This window comes from Aristolochia californica, unplaced genomic scaffold (assembly GCF_029961685.1).
Source record: "Aristolochia californica isolate CCGP_79_NKW_82.1479 unplaced genomic scaffold, dmAriCali1.0.hap1 SCAF_2, whole genome shotgun sequence".
NCBI classification, from domain to species: Eukaryota; Viridiplantae; Streptophyta; class Magnoliopsida; order Piperales; family Aristolochiaceae; genus Aristolochia; species Aristolochia californica.
Genome location: NW_027181881.1, coordinates 37,215,062 through 37,230,709, shown reverse-complemented (window position 1 = coordinate 37,230,709; position 15,648 = coordinate 37,215,062). Strand labels below are relative to the sequence as shown.

The following is a 15,648-nucleotide window of genomic DNA, read 5'->3' as shown; positions in this document are numbered from 1 at the left end:
TCATGGATGCAGTAAGAGTGGAAGCAACATCTATTACTATTTTATTCACTCTTCTCTATTTTTTAGAAGACCTTACAGATGCTCTCGAAACCAGCGGTACCCAGTTTAATTATTCTTTTTTGAGAAAATTAACAGCACTTGGTTCAACTTATTGAAAGTTTATTACTCGGTTCTAGCTTATTCTTTAGTGCACATCTCCCTTATTCGAGGATGGAGTTTCTGCAAATTATCGCATGTGTCCTTATTACTCTTAAGGATTTTTACAATTTAGCTGTTATATGTTGCTATATAACAACATATCTTGTATGTGTTATTTGGGCATTGACTCATTGCCGCAATTGTTATTGTGTCTCTTTGATTGAGACATAATTATTGAAGAAACTCCTTGGTTTTTTACCTTGGGTTCATTATTTGTTGATTGTTGTCGGCATTGGTTCATATGAAGAAGATTTTGAATTACTTCAAAAAATAAAGCACATGATGGCCCTAGCTTCTGTATTTTATCTTCCTATTGATTCACCATTGCCCTTTTATTATTTGGCACCATTTCTCCTTCCATCCTTTATTTGACTCTCATTTACCCCCTTTGGCCATTTTTTTTGTGTGTTGATATGGTTGGTCCTTTTTATATATATGGATGTTTTTAAGTCCATTGAGACTTTTTATTGGTACCCTTGGGTTTTTAATCGTTGTCTTGCAAATGATAGACATTATTCACTTTAGAGATTATTATCACTATTTTTTTAAATCCTTTAAGGTTGGTTTCGACTTATGTTTTATTAGGTTTCGACTTAGGTTTTATTACCCATTTCTACCTTTTGAGAGTATTTGTCCAGTTTCGTACTTATCCTTGGGACACCATGATGGAGGAGATCATTACTACATCTATTTTATTTGTTTCAAGTCGGAATCACTACCATTACCTCCTAGCTTGATGGGGAATTTTGGAAGATATGAATAAGTTGGAGTGTTGCTTATGTAATTAATTTATGATTTTTGTCTCTTCTTCACTCTTACTACCGTGAAGGGTATACTTTTAATATTGTTATTTTTAGCATGTACAAATAAAGCTTAAGGGGGGAGGGTTAGGAAAGGTCCATAAACCTCTTCTTTTTGGTTCAAATTCGTCTATACTCCTCTCTCTCTTTTTCTCTTCCTTCTCTCCCTTGGTTTCTTTTCTCCTCTCTCCCAAGAGCTAGAGTTCCTCTCTTCTCTCCTTCCCTTGAGATCTCTGTTTTTTTATGTGTTGTCCCTAGAAATCCACAAGTAGTACCCAACCAATGTTCAAGTAAGAAGTAAGAAACAGAGAAGCTAGATAAATTTTCAACATTTGAATGCAAATCAATGCACGACAACATTCAAATATAGAAGGGGTGTCACACGATTAGATTTAGGCTAGGTCCGTCTAGCCAAGCGGAATATCTACCCTGTCCAGCCTAGTCCTTCCCAAGAACTAGTCAGCCTCCTTGAGCCTCGGATCCTCCAACCAATGCTTCACACAAGAAGTTGCAAGCAAAAAGGGACAACAAAAAGACCAAGCTATAGAAGAGAAAAGCCTACTTTGTATTGAGAATACAAGATTACAAAGGGTGGCCAAACACTCTTGAAAGCCAAGGCTAAAAACTCTCTCTATACACTTGTAGAGTAAAAGAAGGCTAAGGATTTTTCGACCCCTTTACAATGGGAGAGGCCTCTCTATTTATAGTCTCTCCCCTGGCCTTTAGAAATCTCTAAAAACGCTCAAAAATCCGTCAAATCCCAAAAATTCAGTTTCTGGTGTCAGTGGCGCCTGGCGACCTGGTCCTGAGGAAACCCCATTTCGCGCGCGGCTGGAGTCCTGGTCGTGTGGGTGCCTGAGGAAACCCCATTTCGTCCACGGGCACCTGGAGTCCTACCCCGGGTGCGCCTGCGCCTGGCGTCCTGCCCCACACGCGCCTGCGCCTGTAGTCTTGCCGCGCGCAACCCCATTTCCCCCCGCCTGGAGTCCTGGTCGCATGCCAACAACCCCATTTCGCCCCACTTGGAATTCTGGTCATGCGCAACCCCATTTCGCCCCTCCAGGAGTGTCTGTTGGCGTGTTGCCTTGTGTCTGAGCTGGCTGTTGGGATTGTTGTGCACCTTGTTGCTTGACCATCCGTTTGGCAAGCTCAAGTGTGTCTTCTTTTGCTGAATTTGATGTCAGGCCAACCATATGTATGCGCCCCTCTGGGTCGTGCTATTGCACTTGGCCTTGGCCGTTGCTGCTATTGTTGTGCACTGGACTTGCACAGTCCTCTGCCTTGGTATCTGGCCACACCATGGCTTCATCCTCCGTCTCATACTCCCACCGCCATAAGGCAGACGACCTCGTCTGCAACCCCTGGCAATAGTCGGCTACCTCCTTTTCGAACTGCCATAACTCGGCAGCATCTTGCCATGTTGCTTCGCTTTCCAGTTGACCTTGCCACTTGACCAAGTATTGCGTCCTCCGGGGATTGCCCCTTTCGCGTTCCTCTCGGTCTGCAATAATATACTCTACCCTATTGTCAAAGGTAGTAGATATATCCATGGGAGCTCTTGGGTCAACTACTCTATCTGGGTCTGGGTCTTCAAAATAAGGTTTAAGGTTCGATACATGAAAAATGTTATGGAACTTAAACATTTTCAGCAGCTGCAATTTGTAGGCGAGGTTGCCCACACGTTCAATGATAGGAAAGGGTCCTTCATATTTCTTCAAAAGACCTTTGTTCTTGCTTCTTAGGTGACGAAATTGCTCTGGTCTGAGTTTGAGAAGGACCTGGTCAACGATATTGAAAGAAGACTCCCTCCTCTTCAAATCAGCATGTTTCTTCATCTTTTTAGCTGCCTTATGCAATAAGGCCGTGCCAGCTCCGTTTTCTCTTTCCACCTCTTCGCCAGCTGATGAGCAGCTGGACTATTCCGTGAAGTGTCTGGAAAGAGACCCATGGGAGCCAAAGGTTGTCTTCCTGTTGCCAACTCGAAAAGACTGTGCCCGGTTGATTCCGATTTCTGCAAATTGTATGAAAACTGGGCCATGTCTAACAAATCTGGCTAGTTTTTCTAATTTGCTACAACAAAATGGCATAAGTATTGTTCTAACAAAGCATTTACCTGCTCAGTTTGGCCGTCACTTTGAGGATGAAAACTAGTCGAAAAACTTAGAGATGTTCCCATTAGTTAGAATAACTCAGTCCAAAATTTTCCTGTGAATCTGGGGTCACGATCGCTAATGATCGTTGTGGGCAATCCCCAATGCTTCACCACCTGTGCCATGAAAGCTCTAGCTGCTCCGTCTGCTATACAATCACTTGGCACCGCTACGAATGTACCATACTTCGTAAATCTGTCTATCACCACCTTGATAGACGCCAGCCCATTTTTCTTACTTAATCCAGAGATGAAGTCCATTGAAACAAACTCCCACAACCGCTTTGGAATAGGTAAGGGCTGTAGCAAACCCTTAGGCTTGCGTTGTTCGATTTTATCTTGTTGACAGATAAGACACGTGCGCACAAATTCCTCCACATCATTCTCCATGTCTGGCCAATAATATTGGCCAGACAACAAGGCCAACGTCCTTCTTTGACCTGTTTGTCCTGCCCACAAGGTATTATGGCATTCCCTCAAGAGGTCACGCCGTTGGTTATCGTACTTAGGCACATAAAGTCGATTACCTTTGGTCTTGAGCAATCCGTCGTCAAGCCAGAATCTTCTCATCTCTCCCAAGGCAGCAGCTTGTACAATGCTGTAAGCCTGGGCGTCTTGGCGAAGTCCCATGCGAATTTTGTCTAGCAACGCCGTACCAACTTGTGTAATAGCTGCTAAGGCTTGTAATCGCAAAGTTCCCAATTCTGTTTCTGCGCCAAGATGGTCTTCCATGTGCGCACACTTGCTTTGCACGAAGCGCATATCTCTTGCCCTACACTTGCGCCGCGCGCCTCTTCGTGTACTGCTGCTACCGCACCGCGTGTGGTGCGCATGAAGCAAGTGTCGTCTGCTGCGGTATGCAGGGATTCAGCCGCATGCGTCTTTTCCCCTGCCACATGCATGCATGGTGCTGGTCCTTCCTGCGCCATGTGCGCCAAACTCTGGCTGGTCTCTTCCTCATAAGAGATAGGTGCATCCACCTTCTTGCTCAGTGCGTCGGCAGAACCATTTGTCTTCCCCGCTTTGTACATCATCTCAAAGTCAAACTCGGCCAAGAAATCTTGCCACCGGGCCTGCTTTGGACTGAGCTTTTTCTGCGTAAGAAAGTAACTAGAAGCGACATTATCAGTTCTTACAATAAATTTGGAGCCTAAAAGATAGTGCCTCTAAAGACGTAAATAATGCACTATCGCCGTCATCTCTCTTTCTTGTACAGTGTATCATTGCTCAGTTTCATTGAGCTTCCTACTCTCATAAGCGACTGGGTGTCCTTCCTGTTCTAGTACACCACCAATGGCATAATTTGAGGCATCGGTATGTACCTCAAATGGCTTGCTGAAATCAGCAAGGTGCAGCACTAGTTCAACCATCATGGTATCCTTCAGCCGCTGGAATACTCCTTGGCATGAGTCCGTCCATTGCCACTTTTGGTCCTTCTTTAGGAGATCGGTCAAGGGGGCTGCTATAGCTGAGAAGCCCTTGATAAACCTCCTATAATAGTTTGCTAGACCAATAAAATTTCTAAGCTCACGCACCTTGGTAGGGATAGACCAATCACGCACAGCCTCCACCTTCTTGTTGTCCATCCATATCTGTCTTCCCCCTATCCAATGTCCAAGAAAGGATACCTCTTGCAACCCAAAGGAGCACTTCTCTTTCTTGACATATAGCTGATTGTGTCTCAATTTCTTCAACACTTTTCGAAGATGTTCTTTGTGCTCTTCCATACTCTTGCTAAACACCACAATATCATCCAAATACACTATGACAAACTTGTCTAAGTACTCGAAAAATACCTAGTTCATGAGAGTGCAGAATGTTGCTGGTGTGTTGGTTAGGCCAAAAGGCATAACCATGAACTCGTAAGCCCCATATCTCGTTACACAAGTAATTTTCCCCTCGTCTCCTTCAGCGATCCGAACTTGGTAATAACCACTTCGCAAATCCAGCTTGGAGAAAACTCTAGCCTCCTTCAATTGATCAAAGAGATCAGCAATAAGGGGAATAGGATACTTGTTCTTTATGGTTACCTTATTGAGCGCCCTATAGTCGATGCATAGTCTCATACTTCTATCCTTCTTAGTCTGAAATAGTATAGGAGCCCCATAAGGTGCTTTGCTTGGCTTTATGAACCCAGAATCCAGCAGCTCACTGAGTTGTTTTCCCAATTCGTCCAACTCCTTGGGCGCCATCCGATATGGTGCTTGTGCTAGCTTTCTTGCTCCGTGCTCAAGCTCTATGCGATGGTCCACCCCTCTCCTAGGTGGTAACCTCGCTGGAAGTTGTTCCGGCATGACGTCTCTATACTCATGCAAAATGGTTTGTATCTCCTTAGGGGTAGGCAGTGCCTCATTCTGCTCCATAGCACAAAGAGAAGCAATGTAAGTAGAACAGCCTTGCTTAAGACCTTTCTTAAGCTGGAGGGCTGATAGCATTAAATCCTTGTTTGTTACATCTTTGTTCTCAACTTCAAAAATTGTACAAGAACCTTCCTCGTCCATAATTCCCACTACCCCCACATGTGGCATTATAAACGCCTTACAAACCTTGAAGAACTCCATTCCCAAAATTACCTTGAAATCGCCCATGCCAACAAAGGTAAAATTTTGAAATCCTACCCACTTGCCTATCACCACCGGGACATTCCTGGCAACGGCTTGGACTTCATGAGCAGCAGAATTTACAGCCTTCATTTTGCTCCCATCTTTCTCTCCTCGTATCCTTAGGCGCCTAGCCTCCTCCTCCGAAAGGAAGTTGTGGGTGGCGTCAGTGTCCACCATTGCTTTAACAGCATGTCCAGCAAGTGTTAGAGATATAAAAAGAAGTTCTCTTGAGGGTCTTACCAGAAGTGGAGCAGCCTTCTCCTCCTTGGAACAGACAACAGCATTGAGAAGGGTTAGAGAACCCATCCTAGGCTCAATTCCTCCATTGTCCATTTCTGTTTGAGGAGCATTGAGGAGTCTCTTTTTAGGATAATCCCTCGCATAGTGCTCTCCCTCACATATGAAACAATGAACCTTCTTCCTCTGTTTGTCTCATCTCTTCTTCTCTTCTGGCCTAGCCTTGGTATCCTTTACCCATGGCTTCTTCTCCCATTTCTCCTTCTTCTTAAAATTTGTTTTACCATTATTTTCCTTAGACACCTTGTTAACCGAATCATTCCTCCTCTCGTATTCAGTTAACTTTTCAGCCGTAGATAATGCTGAAACTAGTGTCTTTACCTCTCGCCTTCTCAATTCTTGCTCAGCCCATGGACGAAGGCCAACAAGAAAGGAAAAGAGACAGTCCTCATCCGTCATGTTGGAGATGCAAAGCATAATAGAAGTGAAGGATTGTACATACTCTTTAATAGTACCTTTCTGCATCAATGTTCCTTCCTTGCTTGGTATTCGACATCCTCTGGAAAGAACTACCTCCGCAGCTCTCTCTTGAAATCTTCCCAAGTGTGGACGGGGTCCTCTCCCTCTTGCTCATCTCTCATGCGTCTTCTCCACCAAAGAATAGCATCATCGGATAGGAACATGGCAGCCGTACTAACCTTAGCTTGCTCGTCGGTGAGCTTGCTTGCATGGAAGTATTGCTCCACTTTCCATAGAAATTATTTATGACCTTGCGTCTCTCCTTCCATTGAAAGACTTCGGCTCAGGCACCTTTATCTTTGCTTGTGTGTGAATATCCCCTCCATTTGCTAAGGCTCGTTCGCACAAAGTGAGTCTTGCCCCAAGCTCTCCAGAGAGGTCTTTGACGTCCTTCCCCAATCGTTCCATCTCCATCCTCATGACAGCCATGGCCGAATGGATGTCTTCCTCAAATCCTCTCAGCCAATTCGGAGTTGACTGATGCTCCCCAATTGTCTTTTGAACGAACTCCTCCCAGTTCGTACAAAGGTTCTCAACACTGTCCAAACGATGTTCAAGAGTAGAAAAATAAAAGTTAACATCACTTACTTGATCTTTGCCTCTTGAAGCATCTTCTCCACTTGTGGAAGCCATTGATTGCAATGTACGCTCTGATACCAGTTGCCACGCGGTTCGATTTAGGCTAGGTCCGTCTAGCCAAGCGGAATATCTACCCCATGCGGCCTAGTCCTTCCCAAGAACTAGTCAGCCTCCTTGAGCCTCGGATCCTCCAACCAATACTTCACATAAGAAGTTGCAAGCCAAAAGGGACAACGAAAAGACCAAGCTATAGAAGAGAAAAGCCTACATTGTATTGAGATTACAAGATTACAAAGGGTGGCCAAACACTCTTGAAGGCCAAGGCTAAAAACTCTCTCTATACACTTGTAGAGTAAAAGAAGGCTAAGGATTTTTCAACCCCTGTACAATGGGAGAGGCCTCTCTATTTATAGTCTCTCCCCTGGCCTTTAGAAATCTCTAAAAACGCCCAGAAATCCGTCAAATCCCAAAAATTCGGTTTCTGGCGTCAGTGGCGCCCAGGTCAAGTGGGCGCCTGGCGACCTGGTCCTGAGGAAACCCCATTTCGCACGTGGCTGGAGTCCTGGTCGTGCGGATGCCTGAGGAAACCCCATTTCGCGAGCGGGCGCCTGGAGTCATGCCCCCCACGCGCCTACGCCTGGAGTCCTGCCGCGCGCAACCCCATTTCGCCCCGCCTGGAGTCCTGGTCGCACGCGAGCAACCCATTTCGCCCAGCCTGGAATCCTGGTCGCTCGTCAGCAACCCCATTTCGCCCCACTTGGAATTCTGGTTGCGCGCAACTCCATTTCGCCCCGCCAGGAGTGTCTATTGGAGTGATGCCTTGTGTTTGAGCTGGCTACTGAGGTTATTGTGCACCTTGTTGCTTGGCCATCCGTTTCGCAAGCTCAAGTGTGTCTTCTTTTTCTGAAATTGATGTCGGGCCAACCATATGTGTGTTCCCCTCTGGGCAGTGTCATTGTACTTGGCCTTGGCCGTTGCTACTATTGTTGTGCACTGGACTTGCACAGTCTTCTGCCTTGGTATCTGGCCACACCATGGTTTCATCCTCCGTCTCAAGGGGAGCAAAAAGGCTATGAAATACAAGTCAGCTCAAATAAGTATCCAATTACCATTTCATTAGTGTGTGTTATAAAGATGTGATTGTGCTTAACAGTGTTTGAACAGTAGCAACCCAGAATATTGTGGGAGGAATTTGTGAGCTTCAATCTAACTAAGATAAGTCTCAAAATTTATATGTGACCTATTTGTATGCTTAGAGCTCAATAAGAAAATTTTAAGTATTTTCTCATTGTATCTTATTGAGTTTTTGTTGAGTTTTAGGGTTTAGCTCAACTACTTGATTTTAGAACTTCTAAATCCCCCATACTTTAAGTTATTTTGCCTCAAACAAGGTTACAATTGTTAGCAACCCAAATTTAGTAGCAATAGGCTCAAGAGTAATTTAGATATTTAATTTATAAAGATAGGATGAGGAATGCAGTTAGAAGTGGGTGAAGGGATATTAGATAGATTGTTCAAGGGTAGAAATTTAGTCCAAAATGAATAATGGGATTAGATTAGGGTTAAGAATTGTAATCTCTATTTGAGTTGAAGTGAATGTAGAAGAGATGCCAATGCTAAAAAGAGAGAAGGATTAGGTTGAGGAGAAATTTTTTAAAATCCAAAATAAATATTTGGCAAGACTCAATCAATAAGAAACTCATTTTCATTAGAAATCCAGACGACATATTGTCAAGTTTGGTGATGGTAATAGTTTTTTTTTCATCAAATAGTGATGGGTCGTAAGTCAAGAACGACAATTTCAAATATATGAACACATAAAATGCGAAGTTGACTTGGATTTGGACATGGCAATACATGTTGCCAAGTATATATATTAAACTAGTTAAAATATTTTTATTTAGGAGTTAAAATAATAAAATACTTAAATAAGAGTCAATCATTACTGCTATTGTACTACAAAACAACAAAAACCAACATATTATAAGGGAAAAAAGGAGTACCTAAGTCCAAAGAAGCTTAAGTACACCTAATTTTTATTTTAGTATCAATTTTGAATTGAATGACATAATAATATTTTTATATTATTTTACTTGTATTTGTTATCCTATGCATTCATGTTGATGTTATCTTAAAAAAAATTATATTTTTTTATCAATTTTAATGATAAAATTAAGATAATGGAAGTGTTGTGAATATAATGAAGTAGATGGCATTTTTGTAAATAGACTAACTTTTTAATGAAGAAAAAGTTAGTACAACCAACATTGGCTAGACTTGAGTCCAACTTTCTTTTCTTCTAATAATAAATATTATTTTATAAATAAGTATGAATAAATATAATATAATATAATATAATAGTTTTATATATATATATATTAAAAATAATAATATATTTTTATAATATAATATTATGTGAGTTTATTTTTAACAATAAACATTAAATACAAATTATAAGTATTAAAAATCAACCAAAATTCAAATTAAACTAAGTTATTCATACTAAATAATTATCATACTCAAGTCACTCATCTATTAAAATAATAATTATAGTAACTAATTAATTTACGTGTATCTAAAACAAATGAAATTAATTTATTTTAATAAAAAAATTTGTAACCTCGAATGACCAGATAAGCAATGCAACCTAATTACCTGATAATGTCCGATACGTGCCCTGGACTCCGGAGGCGTAGCAAAAACGCCGATGAGATCAGACCCAATCGAGATGAGGGACGGCAATGACCGACGCCTTTGTCTGGTTCTACAGTATCTATCCGGATTCGAAGGGTCAAGCTATAGCTTGTCTCTTACTCGCCGTCCCACTTCTCACGTGGGTGAGGCGACGTTCCACCAAACAGGGAATCACCCAATCGCTCGGGTCCGTGCATTCGGACAACCAAACTTCAGCGGTCCCCGCCACTGGTCCCCACTCCCCATGTTGAGGGTCCCATCCCACTTGGTGAGTGGTGAACGCTGAACCTCACCAGTGTCGCTGACTCGCGACTGACCGACCACCTTCCATTTTTCAGTTTTCACACACACTGGCCACATCCAGAGAAAATGGTAAGTAAAGGTACTGTAAATCTCGTCGAATTCCTTCCAAGTTAGGTGTTCAAAAACAGCAAAGGGACATGAATCTCCATGGTTGTACTCGTATCGTTCCAGGTTGTTTGCTTCATTAATTACATGCTGTTCGCCTTTCCAGACAGGCGCAGCTTAGTTGCCATCTTCATGAACTTTGCCATGTCTGTTGCCACTGTTCGTTTCGGAAACTTCAATGAAGCAGTTACTACCAATTACCACCGGTGTGAAACCCAATAGGAAAATTGATTCTTGAGTGTCGTAAGAGGCGATGAGCTCGGGGCTAGTTTACTACCAATTACCACCGATTCACTGCCACCGGTGAGAAACCCAATAGGAAAATTGAATCTTGACTGTCGTAAGAGACGATGAGCTCGGGGCTAGTTTAATACCAATTACCGCCGATTCACTGCCACCGGTGTGAAACCCAATAGGAAAATTGATTCTTGACTGTCGTAAGAGACGATGAACTCGGGGCTGGATGGGCTTCACACCACGGAATTTAGATACAAGGGCGAGCTATCCTAAATTCATAGTAACGAAATAGGCGCCGGAGCTCATCAAAAGATGAGATCGTCTTTCTCGCGGCGCGATGAAAGGACGTTAAAGACGGAAAAGAACAATGGGAGATGTGTTGGCAGATGGTGAAAGGGGTGGTGGGTTGTGTTCACTAATGTACCAACAGTCTCGTGCCTTCAATGAGTAGAGTCGGTGCCTCACATTTTCTTGATGATCTTTTTCAAAAGTCGATTCCTTCCATTTTTACAGTCTTTTTTGGTTTTCTGTACGCCGGTCAAAACATATTTTCCGCTTCTTCGTTCCCTCTCTCTCCTCTCTTGGTTGCTTTGGAATTCTCATCAATCATGCTTGCTCAATTCTTTATTAATTACAATGGATCTGTTTCTGCTACAAAATCAAACAGAAGATTGACTCCATTCATAGACCTTAAATATCATATCATCGATCCTTAAACATCTCCTCGTTTAGAAAGCTTGGAATAAATTGCTGAACTAGAACCCACAAGCCGAGGGAATTCCTTCAAATGAATTAGATTTCGGAAGAAGCAACCTTATTAGAATAAACTCCAAGCTGTTTCCTGTCTGGTTCACCATCTATAGTTTAGTCTCTACTGAGTCTTTTAATGTGCCATCACCCACTTAGATCCATATGTATCAGCAGATCGATCCTTTAAGCCGCAGTCAGTGGTAGGTGCTGTTCTGAAACTAAAACTAAAATCTGGACGAAACCAGAGAAAGTAGAGACAGAAATGGCTGAATCACATTGATGTTTTATTTGATTCGTGAAAGGAAAATGTAAGTCCAAAGAAAAATTATTGATATACAAAAACCTTTCTATGTGATTTTACGAAGTATACTTTTCTGATTGTTATCAACAATCTTTGTACACAGATCGACTTATGGTGGAGGAACAGATTATTTGCTGAATATTTGCGGAGAGGCCATGATTCGAAGCAAAGGGGATTATTGAACTGGGAGGGATGAGTTCCGTGGAGACTGCAACCTTGACCTTTTTGCTCAGACCCGAACTGCTCTTCACCAATCGAGAAAGAATCTGTGAATCTTGATGCGGGTTTCTGCCCTTTCGCTGCATGGACACTCTTACAATCTCCGTCAACATGATGTCGGAAAGGTGTCGCGCGGCTCGCATCCCTCCGACGATGACATGGTCGGCGATCCAGAGATTGTCGCTGGACTTTCGGTTCCTGATGCGGCCGAAGGCGTCTCCGATGACCAGGACATCCTTGACCTTCATTAACAGTACATGTTTAAAATTGCGTCGGACACGGCCGAGAAGCATCCGGTAGCATGCCCATCTCCGCAGCTGCATCGGCACGTTGTCAAGGAATCCTGCCAGTGTGTCCTCCGGATCCAACTCGGCCGATTCGAAACCCACCACCGATCCCCAACTCAATTCGTCGCTCTCCTCCTCCTTCCTCCCACCACCACGGCCCCAGAGCGGCTGCCCGTTGGGCTTATTCCTGTAAAGGGTGGAGTTGAAAGGCGACAGCTTCAGCGGACTCCCTCGAGACGAGGAATTGCTGATGAGGAGTTGGGTAAAATACTCGTTTTCTCGGAGAATTACTGTTTTCAGCTGGGAAGAGAGCTGCGGGAAAACGAACACAACGTCAGCTTTAGCAGTAAGACCGGAGCGATGAAGCGTCCTCAAGAACCAGCGCAGATGATCAGGATGAGTATCTTCCGACAAGTGGGCGACGAGTAATTCGGTCATGGCGCGATTGCCTCTACGGAACAATGTCCCCATTCCCTGCAAAGCGAAGGAGTATTGACTCCTGGCGCCGCCTTTGACAGTATACGGTTTCTTTTGGGCAAGCCATCGTCGAGTAATGTTGACGTGACGGGCTTTGGCGGTGGGAGATGGATCAGATGCGGAGAGAGCGAAGAGGAGAAGGGTAAAGAAGAAGAGGAGCACACAGATGGAAATAGTAGATTGAGCTCTGCTGCTTATGGTAGCAGAAGAAAGAGAATGCTTAAGTTTGCTCTGCAAGTAGCTATCAGTACTCCCGTTGCTGCCATTGTTGCTGTTGTCATCGTGGAGAAAGAGAACGAGAAGCTGGCCACCAAGTCCCACCCAGCTTTCGTTACTGGTTTTTCCTTTAGCAGACAAGCCCATCTGTCTAAAAGCAGAGAAATGATTAGAAGAAGAAGAAGAAGAAGAAGAAGAAGGGGAGGAAAAGCGAGAGGAAGAAGGGATATTAAGCCCCGAGGAGGGCGAGGCGGAGGTCGCCTTGAAATGGTAGCTTCGCAGTAATTACTAATAAAAAAACTAAAGAAAGAGGGAAGTGAGTGGGCGACTGTTGAGGGCGTGAACAGAAAAGCTGAAGGCAAAAGCCTCATTAAATTGGGTAGGGTGAGTAAGAAGCTGAAACAGCTCAAGCTCCATTGTCACCATTAATCCCACCCCCCTTCCTCTTTCATTTATGTCTCCATTCCCAGATATGTCCCGACCGTCTGATTACGGCGGTCGATGTAATCTTAGAAAGTCGAAACCCGTTTCAAGTAACAAAGGCGGGACAATTTTGGAAATGAGATCATCTTCTCTGGGATCCCTTTCCAGTTCTAGTTACGCAGCTGGTTTGGATCATCTCGGAGCTGCCGAAAAGGCAAAAGAGCTTACCCAGTTATCCTCGTCGGTAGGAGAACCACACAAAAAGTTGAATCGCCCGTTGTTTATAAAACAGAGTCATTCAAAGCGGCTTTATGTGAGGACCCCGGCTCAGTGACCACAAGCTTTCAACATCCACTTCAAAGTAGACGGTTTTCTTTCGTTTTCTTTTTCCTTGTATTTGAAACTTGTGACATATTCTTTTACATTATGTAGCAATTCGTGCCACCATGGACCTAGTTCAGGTTAAGGTTCAATTGGGTCTTTCTGTTGATATCTATATGTATTAGACTCTAAAATAGCCTATGGCTTATATGATTTTTCTTCTTATGCAAAATGATTTAGGTTTGGTTATCACTTACTAAGTTTAATTAAACTTGAGTCAAGTGGGTCTGACAATCAGTTGACCTTTGATAAGATCATATGAAAGGCTAGAAGATACATCTTTCATTATGGAACCAAATATGTGAAGATAACATAACTTACAAGTATACCCTTCACCTAGAGAACGTGAAGAAAAGACAAAAATATAAGATATTTACAATAATGTCACCTAAGCTTGTCTATGACTTTTAACACTCCCCCTCAAGCTATTGATGAAAAAATATTGTATAACCCTAGCTTGGTATATGCAGTGGAGAGAATTTTGGAGTTGACTAACTTCGTGAACATATTGGCAAGTTGTCTATGAGTTGAGACATGTTTAAGGCTTATGATTCCCGCTTGTAACTTTTCTCTCACAAAGTCACAGTCCACCTTGATATGTTTTGTTCTCTTATGAAACACTGGGTTGGAGGCAATGTGGATTGCTACTCGATTATCACAATGGAGTTTCAAAAGGCCTTCTTTATGGAATCTCAATTCTGCTAGAAGAGATTTAATCCAAAGAAGCCCACTTACGCATGTGACATGGCTCTATATTCTACTTCTATATTGGAACTTACAACCATTTTTGTTTTTTACTCCTCCATGTAACAAGGTTCCCTCCAACTAGAGTACAATACAGAATGGTTCACAGAGCACCTTGTAAACCCAATACGAAGCATTGCTTGAGTAAACTTGTCAAACTAGTCCAATGGAGATTGTTTCAGACCATATAATGATTTTGTAAGGTGGTACACAACTCCCCCTCAACCACATATCCAGATGGTTGCTGCATATAAATTTTCTCCTTAATATCGCCACTGAGGAAGACATTTATTACATCGAAATGAAAGAAAGGCCATCGAGAATCAACAACCACTGATAATAAGAGACCCTCTTGAGCACTTGACAAGTAATGGTACCCTCTTGAGTTCTATATCTCTTTGTTTGACTAACAAGTTTATTTCTATAGTAGATGGATCCCAAACCAAGGTGCGTGGGATGGGGTCCGTATTTGCTACACCTACCCTTCATTTGAAAGATGTTTTTTTTTTCCTAAGTTTCCCTTAAATCTTTTATCCATCAGCATTTCCTTTTAGCCTTCTCTCTTCTTCCCTCTTCTCTTCCTTCTTCCTCTCCTCTCTTCCTTCTTCCTCTCCTCTCTCTCTCACCCTCTTCTTGAGGACCTTATAATGGGATACTAAATCCAACATGTTATCAGAGCATTGGGTTTGGGATCTCAATATTAAGGTGGTGATTAAGAGGTTTTTATCAAACTTCATGTATTTGTGTTGGTGAAGCAAAGGCTCGGCAAGAAGATAAGTGGTTTTTTTTCTCCTTCATGAGATGTTTTTGATAATGTCTTGCTCTTATCAAGAAGTTTATTGATTGTTACTCCTCTATATAAAATATATGTGGTTCATCTCATGCATGAAAATGTCTTGTGCTCGGTTTATTTTCCATGCAAAAGAATGCTCGATTTGAGCTTATGATGGATTATTATAATTTCGATTTTCTCTCTTAGAGAAACATATGTTGGATGAAGTTTTGCTTGTCCTCTTGATGTATATGAGGATTACCATGATCAAAGTATGATTAAATTCGTTCAAGACCAGTTTATATTATTTTTTGCATGTTTTACTCTCTAAAAGAGTTCGGTAGAGGCTGATTTTCTGGTTACCGAGAGAAGATGTTTTTTGAAAAAGGTGTTGGCATCTTCTTGCATGATTTTTTTTATCCTTGATATCTTTCATTGGTGGTGTTATCTTCTAGAGTATCTTACCAAAAATATCAAGGAGAAATGGTAAGATTTTGTTGTGATTTCAATAAAAAATCTGGCACACTTTCATTGAAGGAAAGTTTCCTTCCTCCATAAAGTTGGCACCCTTGAAGATTGTGATCATATCTTGTTGTGATTGATCTATTTTAAGACTTCCTCTATTGATTTATTTTGTGAAATTTCATCCTAAAT

At 42.4% G+C, this 15,648-nt stretch overlaps 2 protein-coding genes across 2 annotated transcripts; both read right to left on the bottom strand.

Moving 5' to 3' along the window:
- Positions 1-2,215: 2,215 nt before the first annotated feature.
- LOC137955026 (uncharacterized) lies at positions 2,216-2,833 on the bottom strand. The gene has a single exon (XM_068801904.1). The coding sequence runs from the start codon at positions 2,831-2,833 to the stop codon at positions 2,216-2,218; it is 618 nt and encodes a 205-aa protein (XP_068658005.1).
- An 8,342-nt stretch (positions 2,834-11,175) lies between these two features.
- LOC137956315 (uncharacterized) lies at positions 11,176-13,055 on the bottom strand. Its single transcript, XM_068803761.1, has one exon. The coding sequence runs from the start codon at positions 12,819-12,821 to the stop codon at positions 11,559-11,561; it is 1,263 nt and encodes a 420-aa protein (XP_068659862.1). The 5' UTR covers positions 12,822-13,055; the 3' UTR covers positions 11,176-11,558.
- Between the last annotated feature and the right edge of the window lie 2,593 nt (positions 13,056-15,648).